The sequence below is a fragment of the Akebia trifoliata genome, chromosome 15 (assembly GCF_017979445.1).
Source record: "Akebia trifoliata isolate Shusen 1 chromosome 15, ASM1797944v1, whole genome shotgun sequence".
Lineage (NCBI taxonomy): Eukaryota > Viridiplantae > Streptophyta > Magnoliopsida > Ranunculales > Lardizabalaceae > Akebia > Akebia trifoliata.
Window position 1 is genome coordinate 24,216,426 of NC_141389.1, and position 12,609 is coordinate 24,229,034.

At 33.8% G+C, this 12,609-nt stretch overlaps 1 protein-coding gene across 4 annotated transcripts; it reads right to left on the minus strand.

The window, feature by feature from the left end:
- Positions 1 to 1,256: 1,256 nt before the first annotated feature.
- LOC147384709 (interactor of constitutive active ROPs 2, chloroplastic-like) lies at positions 1,257 to 6,979 on the minus strand. 4 transcript variants are annotated; one of them, XM_086426076.1, is made up of 6 exons: positions 6,816 to 6,979; positions 6,292 to 6,317; positions 5,519 to 5,605; positions 3,667 to 3,844; positions 1,609 to 3,253; positions 1,257 to 1,516 (listed from the first exon to the last, which is right to left on the minus strand). In XM_086426076.1, the coding sequence occupies exons 3-5, from the start codon at positions 5,536 to 5,538 to the stop codon at positions 1,625 to 1,627; spliced, it is 1,827 nt and encodes a 608-aa protein (XP_086282202.1). In that variant the 5' UTR covers positions 5,539 to 5,605; positions 6,292 to 6,317; positions 6,816 to 6,979; the 3' UTR covers positions 1,257 to 1,516; positions 1,609 to 1,624. The 4 variants fall into 4 exon arrangements, with proteins under 4 accessions (XP_086282202.1, XP_086282203.1, XP_086282200.1 ...); XM_086426077.1 differs by having other exon boundaries at positions 1,609 to 3,247; positions 6,292 to 6,354; XM_086426074.1 differs by having other exon boundaries at positions 6,292 to 6,354.
- Between the last annotated feature and the right edge of the window lie 5,630 nt (positions 6,980 to 12,609).

A 12,609-nucleotide genomic window follows, 5' to 3' on the forward strand; every position in this document is an offset into this window, starting at 1 on the left:
TTTGTACATCTTCAGTATTATAGTGTGAGAAAGCGAAGTAGAAGTGGTTCGACTCCAAAATAAAGATCTCACAAATGCCGAAAGTCTCATTTGTAGTTGATTTTACAACATATTTTGTATGAAAGTTTCATTAATAGAAGTTATATAATGTTCATATTCAAATCATATAGATTTTACTTTTTGTTTGAGATAAGTTTTCGATCACAAATGCTATTAATTAAGATATCGAAGTAAACTAAAACATCTCAAATTTGTTATGAGAAATCCAATCTCTTGAATAATGCAATCATGCAATATTGGAATCAGTAAAAAAAAAATTAACAAAGAAGACAAAAGTTTGAATTTTCCTATGAGTCTATCTTTCAAAGACAACAACACTCTTATAGCACATCAGGTCAATTTTTAGTGGTTGTAGATGGAGCTACACAAGAAGAATTGGCTCAATTACCCAAATTGATTTTGGATGCATAGTTTAAGGCTTTGCTTTGCATTTCGGGAGTAGTCTTGAGTTTCACTTTAAAAATACTTTTCAAAGTCGAAAACATGTTTAGAATCCATTTTGATAGAAAGTAACTTTTAGAAATTAGAATGTAATTTTTTTTTTTTTTTTAATAAATAAGTATTTTTATTTTTTTTAAATGAGTCCAAACAGACTTTTTAACTTTCACAAGTCAAAAAGTTACGTTTCTGTGTGTATCCAAACGGGCTCTTAGTTTTTCAATAAAAGTAAAATACCGAAAGGGATCATTGGTTGAAATTGTCTTGATGTACCTATAGCTTCTTGCTTTTGCAAAAAGTGGGATAGCTAATGCCCCACATCTACTAGAAGCACATCTAAACCCTAAAAACCCCCTTAAACACTGTTACAAACAATCGATGTCACAATCACAATTCTTATAAAAGTCACTAGAACAACAGTGATTTCATGTAAAAAAAAAATTGGGTTTGACCAATCACATTAGCCCGCGTGCATTAAGGGCATCCCCACATTTACAAAATTACCCTCAGTTGGCAGCACATATCACGCAGTAAATTCGAGCTTTTTGCACCTAGGCAATCATAGTGTGGAATCTTAACCTGTGTCGCTCAAGGTTGTAACATAAGAGCATAATTTCATTTTGGAGAGCATCATAGGAGCCAATTCATCTACTTGTCTTACAGTTCATATTTAATTTTTCATGCAGTGCCTCCAACAAGCATAGCCAACAAAATGGCACGTGTGCCAAAGTCACCAAACATGTTCGATACCACCAAAATAAAGCCAGATATATCTAATAATGGATTAAACATCGCTAGTTCGTATAAAATATACTTTGCTACTCTGTAGTGGAAAGGCAAATGAAGGCCAATTGTTTCATACAAATGAAAGACTGTAATATGTGAGTATATAGATGGCATACATCCAGTAGATTGTAAAACACAAGAACTTGAAAGGATAGAGAGATCAGAGGGAAGCTTTCAACCTTACCTACATAAAGATTTGCACAAAACTTTGCTGCTTGGCCAATTTGAAAACCTGACAAAAGGAGAAACAACATCGTAAGCTAAAATAACATCAATGAAGAAATAAATATAAGCTAAAATAAGTTATAGCAAATAATGTTCAACCTTGCATGTGGTCCATCTACTTCTGCCCCTTCTTCCACAATACTCCAATCTTCTTCAACATGTTGTTGTTCCTCTTCTTGGGTGACTCATCATCCATGTCGTCCGAAAAAGGTGAACCTATCTTCCCAGTAATCGGATAGTAATTGCTGTCCACTGATCCCGATCTCTCCATAAATTTTCCATTATCTTCGGCCGTAAGAACAGCGGTTGCTGCTTCAGCGGCCTTCCTCCACTGATCTGACTGCACCTTTAACCTCCTTAACTCCGATTCCATCTTTGAATTTGTCGCTTGTGCTGCTTCGAGTTGCTCAGACACCCAAACAGCCCTTTTAGTACTCTTCTCTGCCTCTTCACTCACATAGTCAAGCCTCATCAAAGCCTCTCGCTCCGCAGCCCTCGCTGCCTCGGCCTCAGCCACAGCTTCGTTCACTTTAGCTTTCTCAATTTCTCTATCCTTGATTTCTAACTTCAGCACCTCATTCTCTTCAGATATAGTTTGCAATTCGGTTTCTTTATCCACCAAGTTTTCCTTCAAATCCGCAATTTTGACCTTCGACTTCTGTAGTTCAATTTCAAGTTCAGACTCTCTCTGCATTGAAAGGTTCTCAATCTTCCGGCACAACCCCTCATTTTCCTCTGTAATGCTCTGCAATTCAGTCTCCTTATCCATCAGGTTCGCCTTCAACTCTTCAACAACTGCTTTGGCTTTCTTTAATGCTGCCTCCAATTTAGATTCCTTCAAAGTTGACTCTGACTTTGCTTGTTCCAATAGCACTGTGTTTCGAATATGTTCGTCTCGGTATTGGCTCTCAGCTGTTTGTAATGCAGATCTTAATTGTCCGACCTCCAATTTCATCGAATCGAGATCCACTTTTAACTCGTTCAATTCCTCGATCTCCCCATTTTCTCCAATTTTATTTTGAACTATAACATCATACGAAGAATCTACTGATCTGTTGTTGCCAGCATTAACAAGATCTGCCCGAAGTTTGCTCACAAGTTCCTCAAGTGAGTTTGCTCGTAATCTTGACTGCTCCAACTCTGAAATCAACGGACTATAAGCCCCCATCGCTTTGATGCTGTCAGACCGAACTGTATCCACCGTTCTCTTGGCTATCTCCAATTGTTGTAGAGTTTCATTAACCAAAGCTTTGGCCTGAGCTTCAGATTCTTTACAGTCCCTGAGTTGGGTTTTCAGGTTCTCGGCAAATGAAAGAGTTTCGACAAGTTCTAATTTCAAGCTCTGAAGTTCAGAATTCTCAGACTCAGCCACTCTTTCCAACTGGGCCTTGAGCCTCTGAATTTCATTCATTGCAGAGACCAAAGCAGCAGAATCAACCGAATGTTGCTTCTGAACAGACTCAAGCTCGGATTGCCATACACGATCACGATCTTGAGAGATCTTACGAAGCTCTTGGAGCCGAGAATCCTCTGAAGTAGACAACTCCAAAAGCTGGCGTTGAGATTCTTCGAATTTTGCACTCATGGCTATGAGTTGTTTCTTGGTTTCTTCAGCTTCCTGCTGCGCACGCCTCTTCCATGACTCAGACGAAGCCAACTGGTCCTTCGATTTCTTCACATCTTCTTGGAGTTGGGCAAGAGTGGATTCCATTTCAGAAATTTTAGTTGTGCGCTTCTTCTGAAGCTTCCAATAGAAGAACAGTTCATGGTATGATGAAATGTTGAACTAAAGAAATAAAGCTTGCTTTCATTAAAAAAAAGTTTAAAATGAAAAAAAGGATCGACATGGCTCATTGAATGGCAAGTATGCTCTCATTAGATATCAAAATGGCCACAAAACACGAGAAACCTGTAAAAATGGCAATGACATGCTACCCCAACTACTTGAAATATTTCTAGAAATACAAAAGAGGGGGAAAAAGGACAGAGGCACTGCTTTGATAAAAATGACTTTTTTAATTACTTTGTTCTTGGACATTATTTCATCTGTAATCTAAGACTTCTACTTCAATATATATTAGACACTCAACAGCTCAGGATTGATTCCCAAGCTTTCAGACATGTTACAAGTTCAGAAGTATTGATTATAGAAAATACCTCAGATGCAAGGCTTCTGGGTGATCTACGCTCGATGACTTTTGGGCTTTTATCTTTTGGCATCCTGCCAGCTGGATGTGAAGAGGCTGAATCAGATTCTGACGCATTCATCTTGAGTTGGCGAGCATTTCGGGATGTCGTAGGTGAAGTCCTTTGAGGCACCTCCAAAGAGACAATTCTGCTCTCAAAGTCAGTGAAATGAGATCAGAAATAGAAAAGATACACCTACAGATTAACAAGACTTCCAACAATGACAGATTCAACCATCAAGGGGACTTGAAACAAATTTCAGTATTATTTAGTTTCAACAAAAGTAATCTTGAGGCAAAGTAAAGATAGAATAGGGAGGTTGGCGAAGGCCAGATATTGCTATTCTGCAATATATGCATCAATTCAGACATTATTTTTTATGGATCTCAATGTTAGGCAATCAAGAAATGACATGTTCATAGATTGAGTGTAATATGGATGGATTAGGAGAGAGACTATGAAATATAATACAGAAATGTACACATTCAGAAAAATGTAGGGGTAACCCCAATAGCTGATAAACTAAGGAAAAGTCAATTGTGATTGTTTGATAATAAATAATAAAGACCAGTAACAGCTACAGATAATATGAACATGCAAGTAGAAAGTCTTAAAAGAGAGGACGGAATAACAAAGAATAAGTGAATTTTGGTAGTGAGAACGAATATGAACACAACTGAATAAATAGAATACATGGTTTTTTTATTAAAATAATAATAATAATAATAATAATGAGTAAAATTGAATGAAGGTATAGGATTCATTCAGCCGATACTAAAATTTTGCAATGAGAATTTGACGATGACGATGATGAGTATGGCACAGCAATACATAATAACACCCATCAATCCATCAATCCATGCCAAAAAGATACATATCAAACTGTTTAGTCGAAAACACCATGAATGACTTTAGATCAGTCTATTGGGCAGAAAAAAAAATGTATAATTGGCATTCTTTTCGAACAAGGGTTCATCCAATACATGGCTCACTAATTGAATCAGAAAGATTATATACTTGGCTACCTTTATAGTGTTGTGCAAATTCCTCAGCACCAGTATATATTTTTGGTACAAAGAAAAAAAAAGTGTCAAAACCATCTGATATAACGTAACTTATACGTAAGGTCAAGTTTCAAAGCCCAAGAGACACTTTTAACACTCAATATCTTCATGGAAACTCCGTGTAGATTGAGAATTTGTAAGCAGACCAGAAGATCTACCAGAGCTTACAAAGATTCTGTTAAAAGTCAACAATACATAACAAGTTTAACTTGCAATTTGCTAGGCATGGAATCTGACTGCCTAAAGACTGAAGACAAGAAATTCCAAATCTCTCGGTGTTTTTAGATTGCAACAACAAAGGACATTCCAATTGAGAATATCATCGCAACTAGGTTCTCAAGTATAGTTTCTCTTAAAAATCTCTTTGGGTTGTTCATTAATATCTTACAAAATAATGCCAACTAGACATTCAGAACCCAAAATTGAAAACGAGAAAGATAAAAATGCAAATAGAGACATGACAATCATAATGAAACAAAATAATTTAAGTCATCAATTTTCAGCGAAGTACATAAAGTAATTCATTGAGAAAAAGAATATAACAAAGATGAGCCCCACAACAATTGGGTCACTCTGAATTCCCAAAAACTTCTGTGCTCGAACATATTAAATCACACAGAACCAATTGATCTTATTCATGTTCTTAAAGACAAGAAAAAAAAACCCCTTAGATTCGATCAAGCAAATTACCCAAAGAGCATTACAAGAGCAAAAAAAAAAAAACTAATTAGAGAACATAGAGGACAAGTATAGATCACCTTGCTTTTGGTGTCTGCATTTCTAGTGAGTATAAAAGGTGAGAAACCCAAACTTTAATATCTCAAACCTTCCCTGACCCACAACACCTGCAACAATTCAGACTTCATAAAAGGGACAGATTGAAAGGGAGACAACATAGGAAGCAATGTATATTATACATGAGCAAATAAAGAACTGATAACGACTTGAACTCCTCTCATCAATACAAAGCCAAACAAACAAACAAACAACATCCCTTCAAAGAAACTCACAAGAACTACCACCACTTCCACCAAACTACATTGAATAAAATTATTTAAAAAATAAAAAAATAAAAAAGTAAAATGTTAGTTTGACTTTATCAGTAGGTGAAAATAATTATACCATGGTCTCTCTAAGAAATTGCCCAAACGCCCTTGGTTTAGTTCATAGGTTAGTTGGATAAAAACAGGGGCATTTGCGTAATTTCGCGTACCCACAAGAGTCGTGGAACTGTAGGACGTGTACTTTACTGGTCTAAAAATCTAAGTATCCTTCATTTGCGCCATGAACAAAGGACAAAGTCAGTATTCCAACTCGTCTACCAAGTTGACTCTCCCGAGTCAGCTCGTCTGACACGATATTATAGCGAGTTTCGAAATACTGGACGAGTTATATCGGATCTTGGACGAGTCAATGGGAAGGGCTATTCACGTTGGAATTTCACTCGTTCGTAAACGATACAGAGATGATACGGGCGAGTCATCTCGGTCTCGAACGATTTCTTAGCCATGAACAGAAGTAGGAAATGTACCTTTGAGTCTTTCAATCTTCAGTAATCTGTCGAAGAGATCGAAATCGGATTAAATTCACCGATCTGAAGCAGAAAAGCAGCTAAAAATTAATAGATTCAACATAAGTAAAAGCTCAGATCGAACTTTAACAAGTATTCGGTCTTAAAGAACAAAAAAAAAAAAAAACACATTAAGATCAAATAAATAAATAAAAATTCAAAAAAAAAAACCCTGCAATTTCCGAGCTCTCAAGCTCGAATATGATCAGGCATTATCATTCTAAACAAGAAATTTTCAAAAAATCTGATTTTTTTTTTCCAGAAAGAACTCAAAAAAGAAACATCATAACAACCAAAAAGCAAGTCAGTCCAGAAATAAGTGGTTTTTGAAACAAAAAAGAAAACATATTTTAAACCCTCTGAAGCACAGATTCATCAGCTTTCATCGCATTCAAACCAGAAAATCTAGGAAAAAACCTCTCCTGTGAAAAGATTTCGAAAAGAAGGGAGAATCAAGAGAAAAAGTTTCTACATTTGTTTCTTACAGGAAGATCGAGAGATGGAGTTCGTCCTGAAGTTCTGAACTACGTTTTGCAAAACCCTAGAAACCGTAGGGTTTTGATGGAAACGGAGAGTTGCGAAGCTTTCTTCCAGAAGCACTCGAAGTTCTCTCTCTCTTTGCAGGTGTGTTGAGAGAGAGAGAGAGAGAGAAAACAATAGAGTAAGATTTTGTCCTTTTTTACTTTCTCGTCCAAGTGGATTAAGGGCAGTATTCAGTTATTCTATGTCATAGCCCATTGATGGTCCTCGAGATTTACATTGTAGAATCTAGGGTCAGCTCATTCTCTATATGAAACCAATGGGCTTGCGTGACGTGGAGCAGACCAGGTTTTTATAATAGCTTTTATTGTCACACCAAATTTTATTGAGTAGTGATAATCTGACTTAACCACGTGGCAACTCAATCAACTTAGCTGATGTGACCAACTTGAGAATCGTAGATGTGCTGTCCTCGTGATATAGAACTATGGTTCCATAAAAAAGTGTAGTTTGTATCCCAAGGAGAACACATCTACGATTTCCAAGCTTGTTACATCAGATAAATCGATTGAGTATGCCACGTGCCTAAGTCAGATTATCATGACTCAATTTTATTTATAACAGATCAATCTACACTTGAATAATGATTTGGGATTTTTCCCGACGACAATGGGATTTACTACGATTCTCACATTTTTAACGTGGGGTGCATAAATAAGCATAGATGTATTTCTTCAAGATATGAGTAAAAAGCATCTATGGTAATGTGTGCACCTCCACGACAGAAATGTGAGAATCACAATAAATCCAATGTCACGTAGTATCAGTTTTTTTCAAAATATGCACAACTTATGTTCAAATTCCAATAGTATATTATTCATTTTAATTCTCAAAACATACATTTTGAGTAAATCATCACTTTTATAATCAATGAATTCGTTTGTATATCTATGAATTAATAGATATTAAAAGTGACGAATTCACGAGTTCTTAGGTTATAAATATGACGAATGTATGTCTTTGAGAATAAAAATAAACAGTGTACCAAACTTGGAATTTTGTCATATTCAAACACACGAAATGAGGATTCACCATAATGGTTATATCTCAAAAGGATTCACCAATAGATATTTTTTCTTTTGAGGATTGGGGCATGTTAAAGAATAGTGTTTTAAAAACCAGATCAACCCATTTTGTAAGAGTCGTGCTGGGGAGATTATAAAATTGACATCGATTCACATTTTGTTGACATGGAGGTGTGTACAGAATCATAGATGTTTTTCATTGTATTTATATGAAAAACATTTATGGTTCCGTACACACATCCACGTCAGCAGTGTGAATCAATGTGAATTTTAAAGTAACTCTAGTAATTTGCCATTTTTGTAATATAGTTTTTTACCGAACCGCCTAGTTTTGTAAGTGTTATTTTATATATATTGTCAACAATATAAAAAACTTTATTCGTGAGTGAAATTGAAATCCCTTACATGAGTACATGAGTTCTCGGTGACCAAATTACATAGTAGGCTACAAAAAAACCAAGAGATGTGTTTGGATGTTGAGTTTTCTCCACATAAAATGGAAAATGAAGTCATTACTATGAGTAAAGTAGGATTTGATATTTGTTCTTGTCTCTTTTGTTTAAGGGTTGTCCATGAAGGTTTTTTTTTTAATTAGTTATTGTAACGTACGGTATTTCATTCACCTTTTGAGTGGGATTGATCCATATTGTTGCTCACTTTGATCTCACGAAAGTTTCCCAACATGCAATAGAATAAGTCAGGAGACCACCCAACTTCAAACACACTACCCAAGGGAGCAAACTCTTATGAGCGTGGGCAGGTTTTTATAATGGCATTATTGTAAGTATATACCAATATCAAATCATTGAGTCCGACTAGCCTTAATAAGTTAGTAAGAATTTCACCCTTGCAAAGGGTCCTTGGGCTCAATTTGTGGCATCTAAAACCATGATTCGATGCTTTAGACTTGTAGAGGACAAAATTCTATGAACTTTTGAAGAAAAAAAAATCTTTAAAAAAAATTTATTTTTTACCATTGAATTTTAATTTTGAAAATTTGATGGAAGTTCAATAGAAGGTTCATTTTCAAAACCTTGGATCAAGTCCAAAAGATTTTTTTTGGATTTGAATTTTTCATGAAATCTAGAGAGTTGTAGTGTTGGATTGCCAATGTGATAACTGGTAATTCTTTTAAGCAAAATAACCCTTAGCAAGACTTAAAAACTTACTAAGTTAATAAGGAAAGCGTTGGTGTAAATCATTGGTGTTTTACTTCACAATCAAAATTTGAATTATCTAGATTCGAGCCGATCAATAAATTTCCCTTCTCTCTAGGTTCTAATATATTTATAGGTCATTCTATTTGCACCAACTATTTACATTTTGTATTCACAACAACTATTTACATTTTGTGCACCCTCGTAGACACATTTTTGGGGTGGGGGAATATACATGGTAACAAAAGCTCCTTGGATTTTTGTTTATTTGTTAAAAAGTCTCGTTTAAAATGTGTTTTGAAACTTCAACGATTAAAACAATAAAAAAAATAAAATCATTCTTATGTTTTAAACTTATTTTTTATATTTTAATTACATTTTTAAAATAATAAAATCCAATTTTTTAGTATGCCTATTGCTTGTAAATTTGGGCACTTCAAAAAATAACCCTTCATAAAATTATAAAATTATCATAAATTGGGAACTATATATATATATATATAAAGCATAGATGTTGATTATCATCCTCACAATGCTACATCTAGATGGACTTAAAGTCATCTGATTGCTTAAGATGATCGTTAACAACGAATCCATGTGCTCCTCGAGATATAAAAAACACGATGATAAAGTGATCAGTGATAAGCTATGTTTGGGTCATAGATTTTACCTCTTGAAATCCAAATCATGGGAAGCTCATTCCTATTCGTTGAATCGAATTTGGACATGTGGGGTCCATTTATATATGATTTATATATATATATATATATATATATATATATATATATATATATATATATATATATATATATATATTTTTTTTTAATGTACTTAAGAATGCAAGAATATGTTTATAATTTTGCACAATTTAAATATCTACAATCACCTCTTAGATTTCATTTGCTTACTTTAAACCAAATCATGTAGAGAATGCTATAATCCTATCATGTAAACTATAGTGCACCCCACATAATGATTTTGATTGCAGGGTCCACTAATGTCACAATAGCTCCTTCAAAGAGAGTGTGATGTGTGGTAACATGGCACCTGAAATAGTGGAGTGTGGTGTGACATTGCTACCATGGTCCACAATGTTTGAGCCAAAAGTCTTTTAAAAAAAAGGACAATTACTTAGAGGACCTTGCAAAGGGACTTTTTTCTTAATAGTCCATAAGTTTTGGGTGAATTTTTAATAATCTATTTAGTAAAAATTTTCTTTTCTTAAGGGTCCCTAGAACTCATCTCACATTTTTCACGATTGAAAATCCTAACTGTTTAAACTCATAGTTTTCATATAAAAAAAATTGAATTTTTGACATCTCAATTGAGTTTTGGAGACTCCATTCTGTCAGAAAAGATTTAAGAAGGAAGAAGAAGCTATTTTCAAGAATTTTTTTCAAATATTTTGAAGATGTAAAAATTAGAATTTTTTAACTTTTTTTCTTAGTTTTTAGATGAAAATCGATCAAGAATGATTCTTTTGGGTAGAAATATTCTAAACACTTCATTAGCTCAAGTTTTTAGTTAAAAAAACTCAAAAATAGAAAATGAGTGGATTTTACCATAGTCGAGTTCACTACTTTTTATTTAAAAAGTGGTGAATTCAACAATAAATAAAAGAGGTGAGTTTGCCAGTAACAATGTCCTATCAAACTATCGCGCAAAACTTAGGGATTATTTAGAAATAAATCCCTCCTCTAGAGTCCTTTCCATAATTTTTCTTGAAAAACAAACAAACAGACTATGAAGTACGCTAGGAAATTTGTAGTTTCTTATTATCAAACAAAGAAACTAGGGATTCCTTAAAACAAATCCCAAGGAAGCCTTTTTTATTTTTATTTTTTCTCATCTTTGCCTTTTTGTTTAATGTTTGACATCAAAATTAGACTAAAAGTAAGGACTTTTTGAATCACAATCAAACCCCAATATCACAAATAAGTCCGAGATGGAAGAATAGAACATAAGTTTCCCAGAGATTAACATTTATTTCCTAGGGATATAATTCATTGGGGATTCTCTATGAAATATTCCTATCTCAGCCATTCATTTGAAGGAGAGCCTCAAATGTCTTGTATTTTCCTAAAAAATAAAAGGGACATGATGATATTGCTCTTTACTCAGAATTTCAAGCAAAAGAAAAGGCCTTGTATGGTATTTTAGAAAGAAAAAAATTGGAATTTTTTTTCTTTAACAGATGTTATCTATTTTTCAAGGGTTTTTTTTTTTTTTTTTGTTAGAAGTTTAAGAAAAGGGCATTTAGGTCATTTTTCATTAGGTTATTTGAGAAGACCTAAGTCAAAGAGCAATGTCATCCGTTTAAAAACATAGTGTATCCCAAATATTCATCAAAACGAATGTTCTCTCATAGATGAAAGCAAAATGATCTCATTATCCTCGTCTTCTCTTCAACTGAAAGCTAAAATAACCAGTTATTTTTTAACCTTTTGAGAAAAATTGTTTACCCTAATTTTCAACCCTAAGATTATTCGAACCTTTGAATCTAAAAAAATAAGATAGGACTTTTGAAGTGAAAGATGATATAAGGGATTGAGTCAAGGTTCAAAATGATGGATTGAAGACGAGGTTAAATAGATTAAAATTAATGTACTACAGAGGATGAAGTTCTTAAAGGTGATTAGTTTATAGGAGAAAAATTAAAGAATTTTTATGAAAATTCTAGGAAAAAAAAAAGGAGTAAAAGGGGCATGTTATCAATTTGAAAAAATAGGGCGATCTCAAATATTAGTCAAAATGTGATGAGTGTCTAAATCACCCAAAATTAGAAGGGGGGGGGGTCATAGAGGGCATGTTTTGAAAACACAGGGGCATCTCAAACATTCTTCAAATTATAGGGATTTTTAAATCACCCAAAAAATTGGGTAGGGGGAAATAAATTGAGGGGAGTGTGAGGTAAATTTCTGGAGGGTATCTCAAATAGTTAGAAAATATGGGTACCTCAAATAATGTTAATTTGTAGAGGGACAATCAACTGCCCTTGATCCCACTAATAAAATCCAACCATTGGATTTTGTGATTTTTGTTATGTAAATGTCTTGTATTATATTTCGGGTACAATATAAATGCCAAACCCACTGAGTTGAAGGGGCAGAGCCCTGGACCAAATTTTTTAGGGTTATATAAAGGGTAATTATGTAAAATTTTCTCAATGATATTCGATTTTTGGGAGAGATACCTTTTATTTTTTTCACTAGAGATCTCTAGGATTGTAAAACTTGAAAAAATATAGTGATCAGATTTTTTATATGATTCGTGAACATAGATAGACTGTCGAACTACATAAATCCTTGTGTTTTGTGTGTGATTTTTTATCCTCTTTGTCGATTCGTTTTTACATGCTTTTTTTGATAGAATCACGAGATTTTCTAAATTAAGAGATATTATTTGAAAAATAAGGACTTTTAAGAAAAGTAAATAGGAAATTTATTAAAAGGAGATTTCAGGGTGGGTGGAATAATTATATTGCTTTTGTATTTGTTATTATATATAGATTATAAAATATCAAGATTTTAAGGATGTTATAGAAGATTAATCAATAA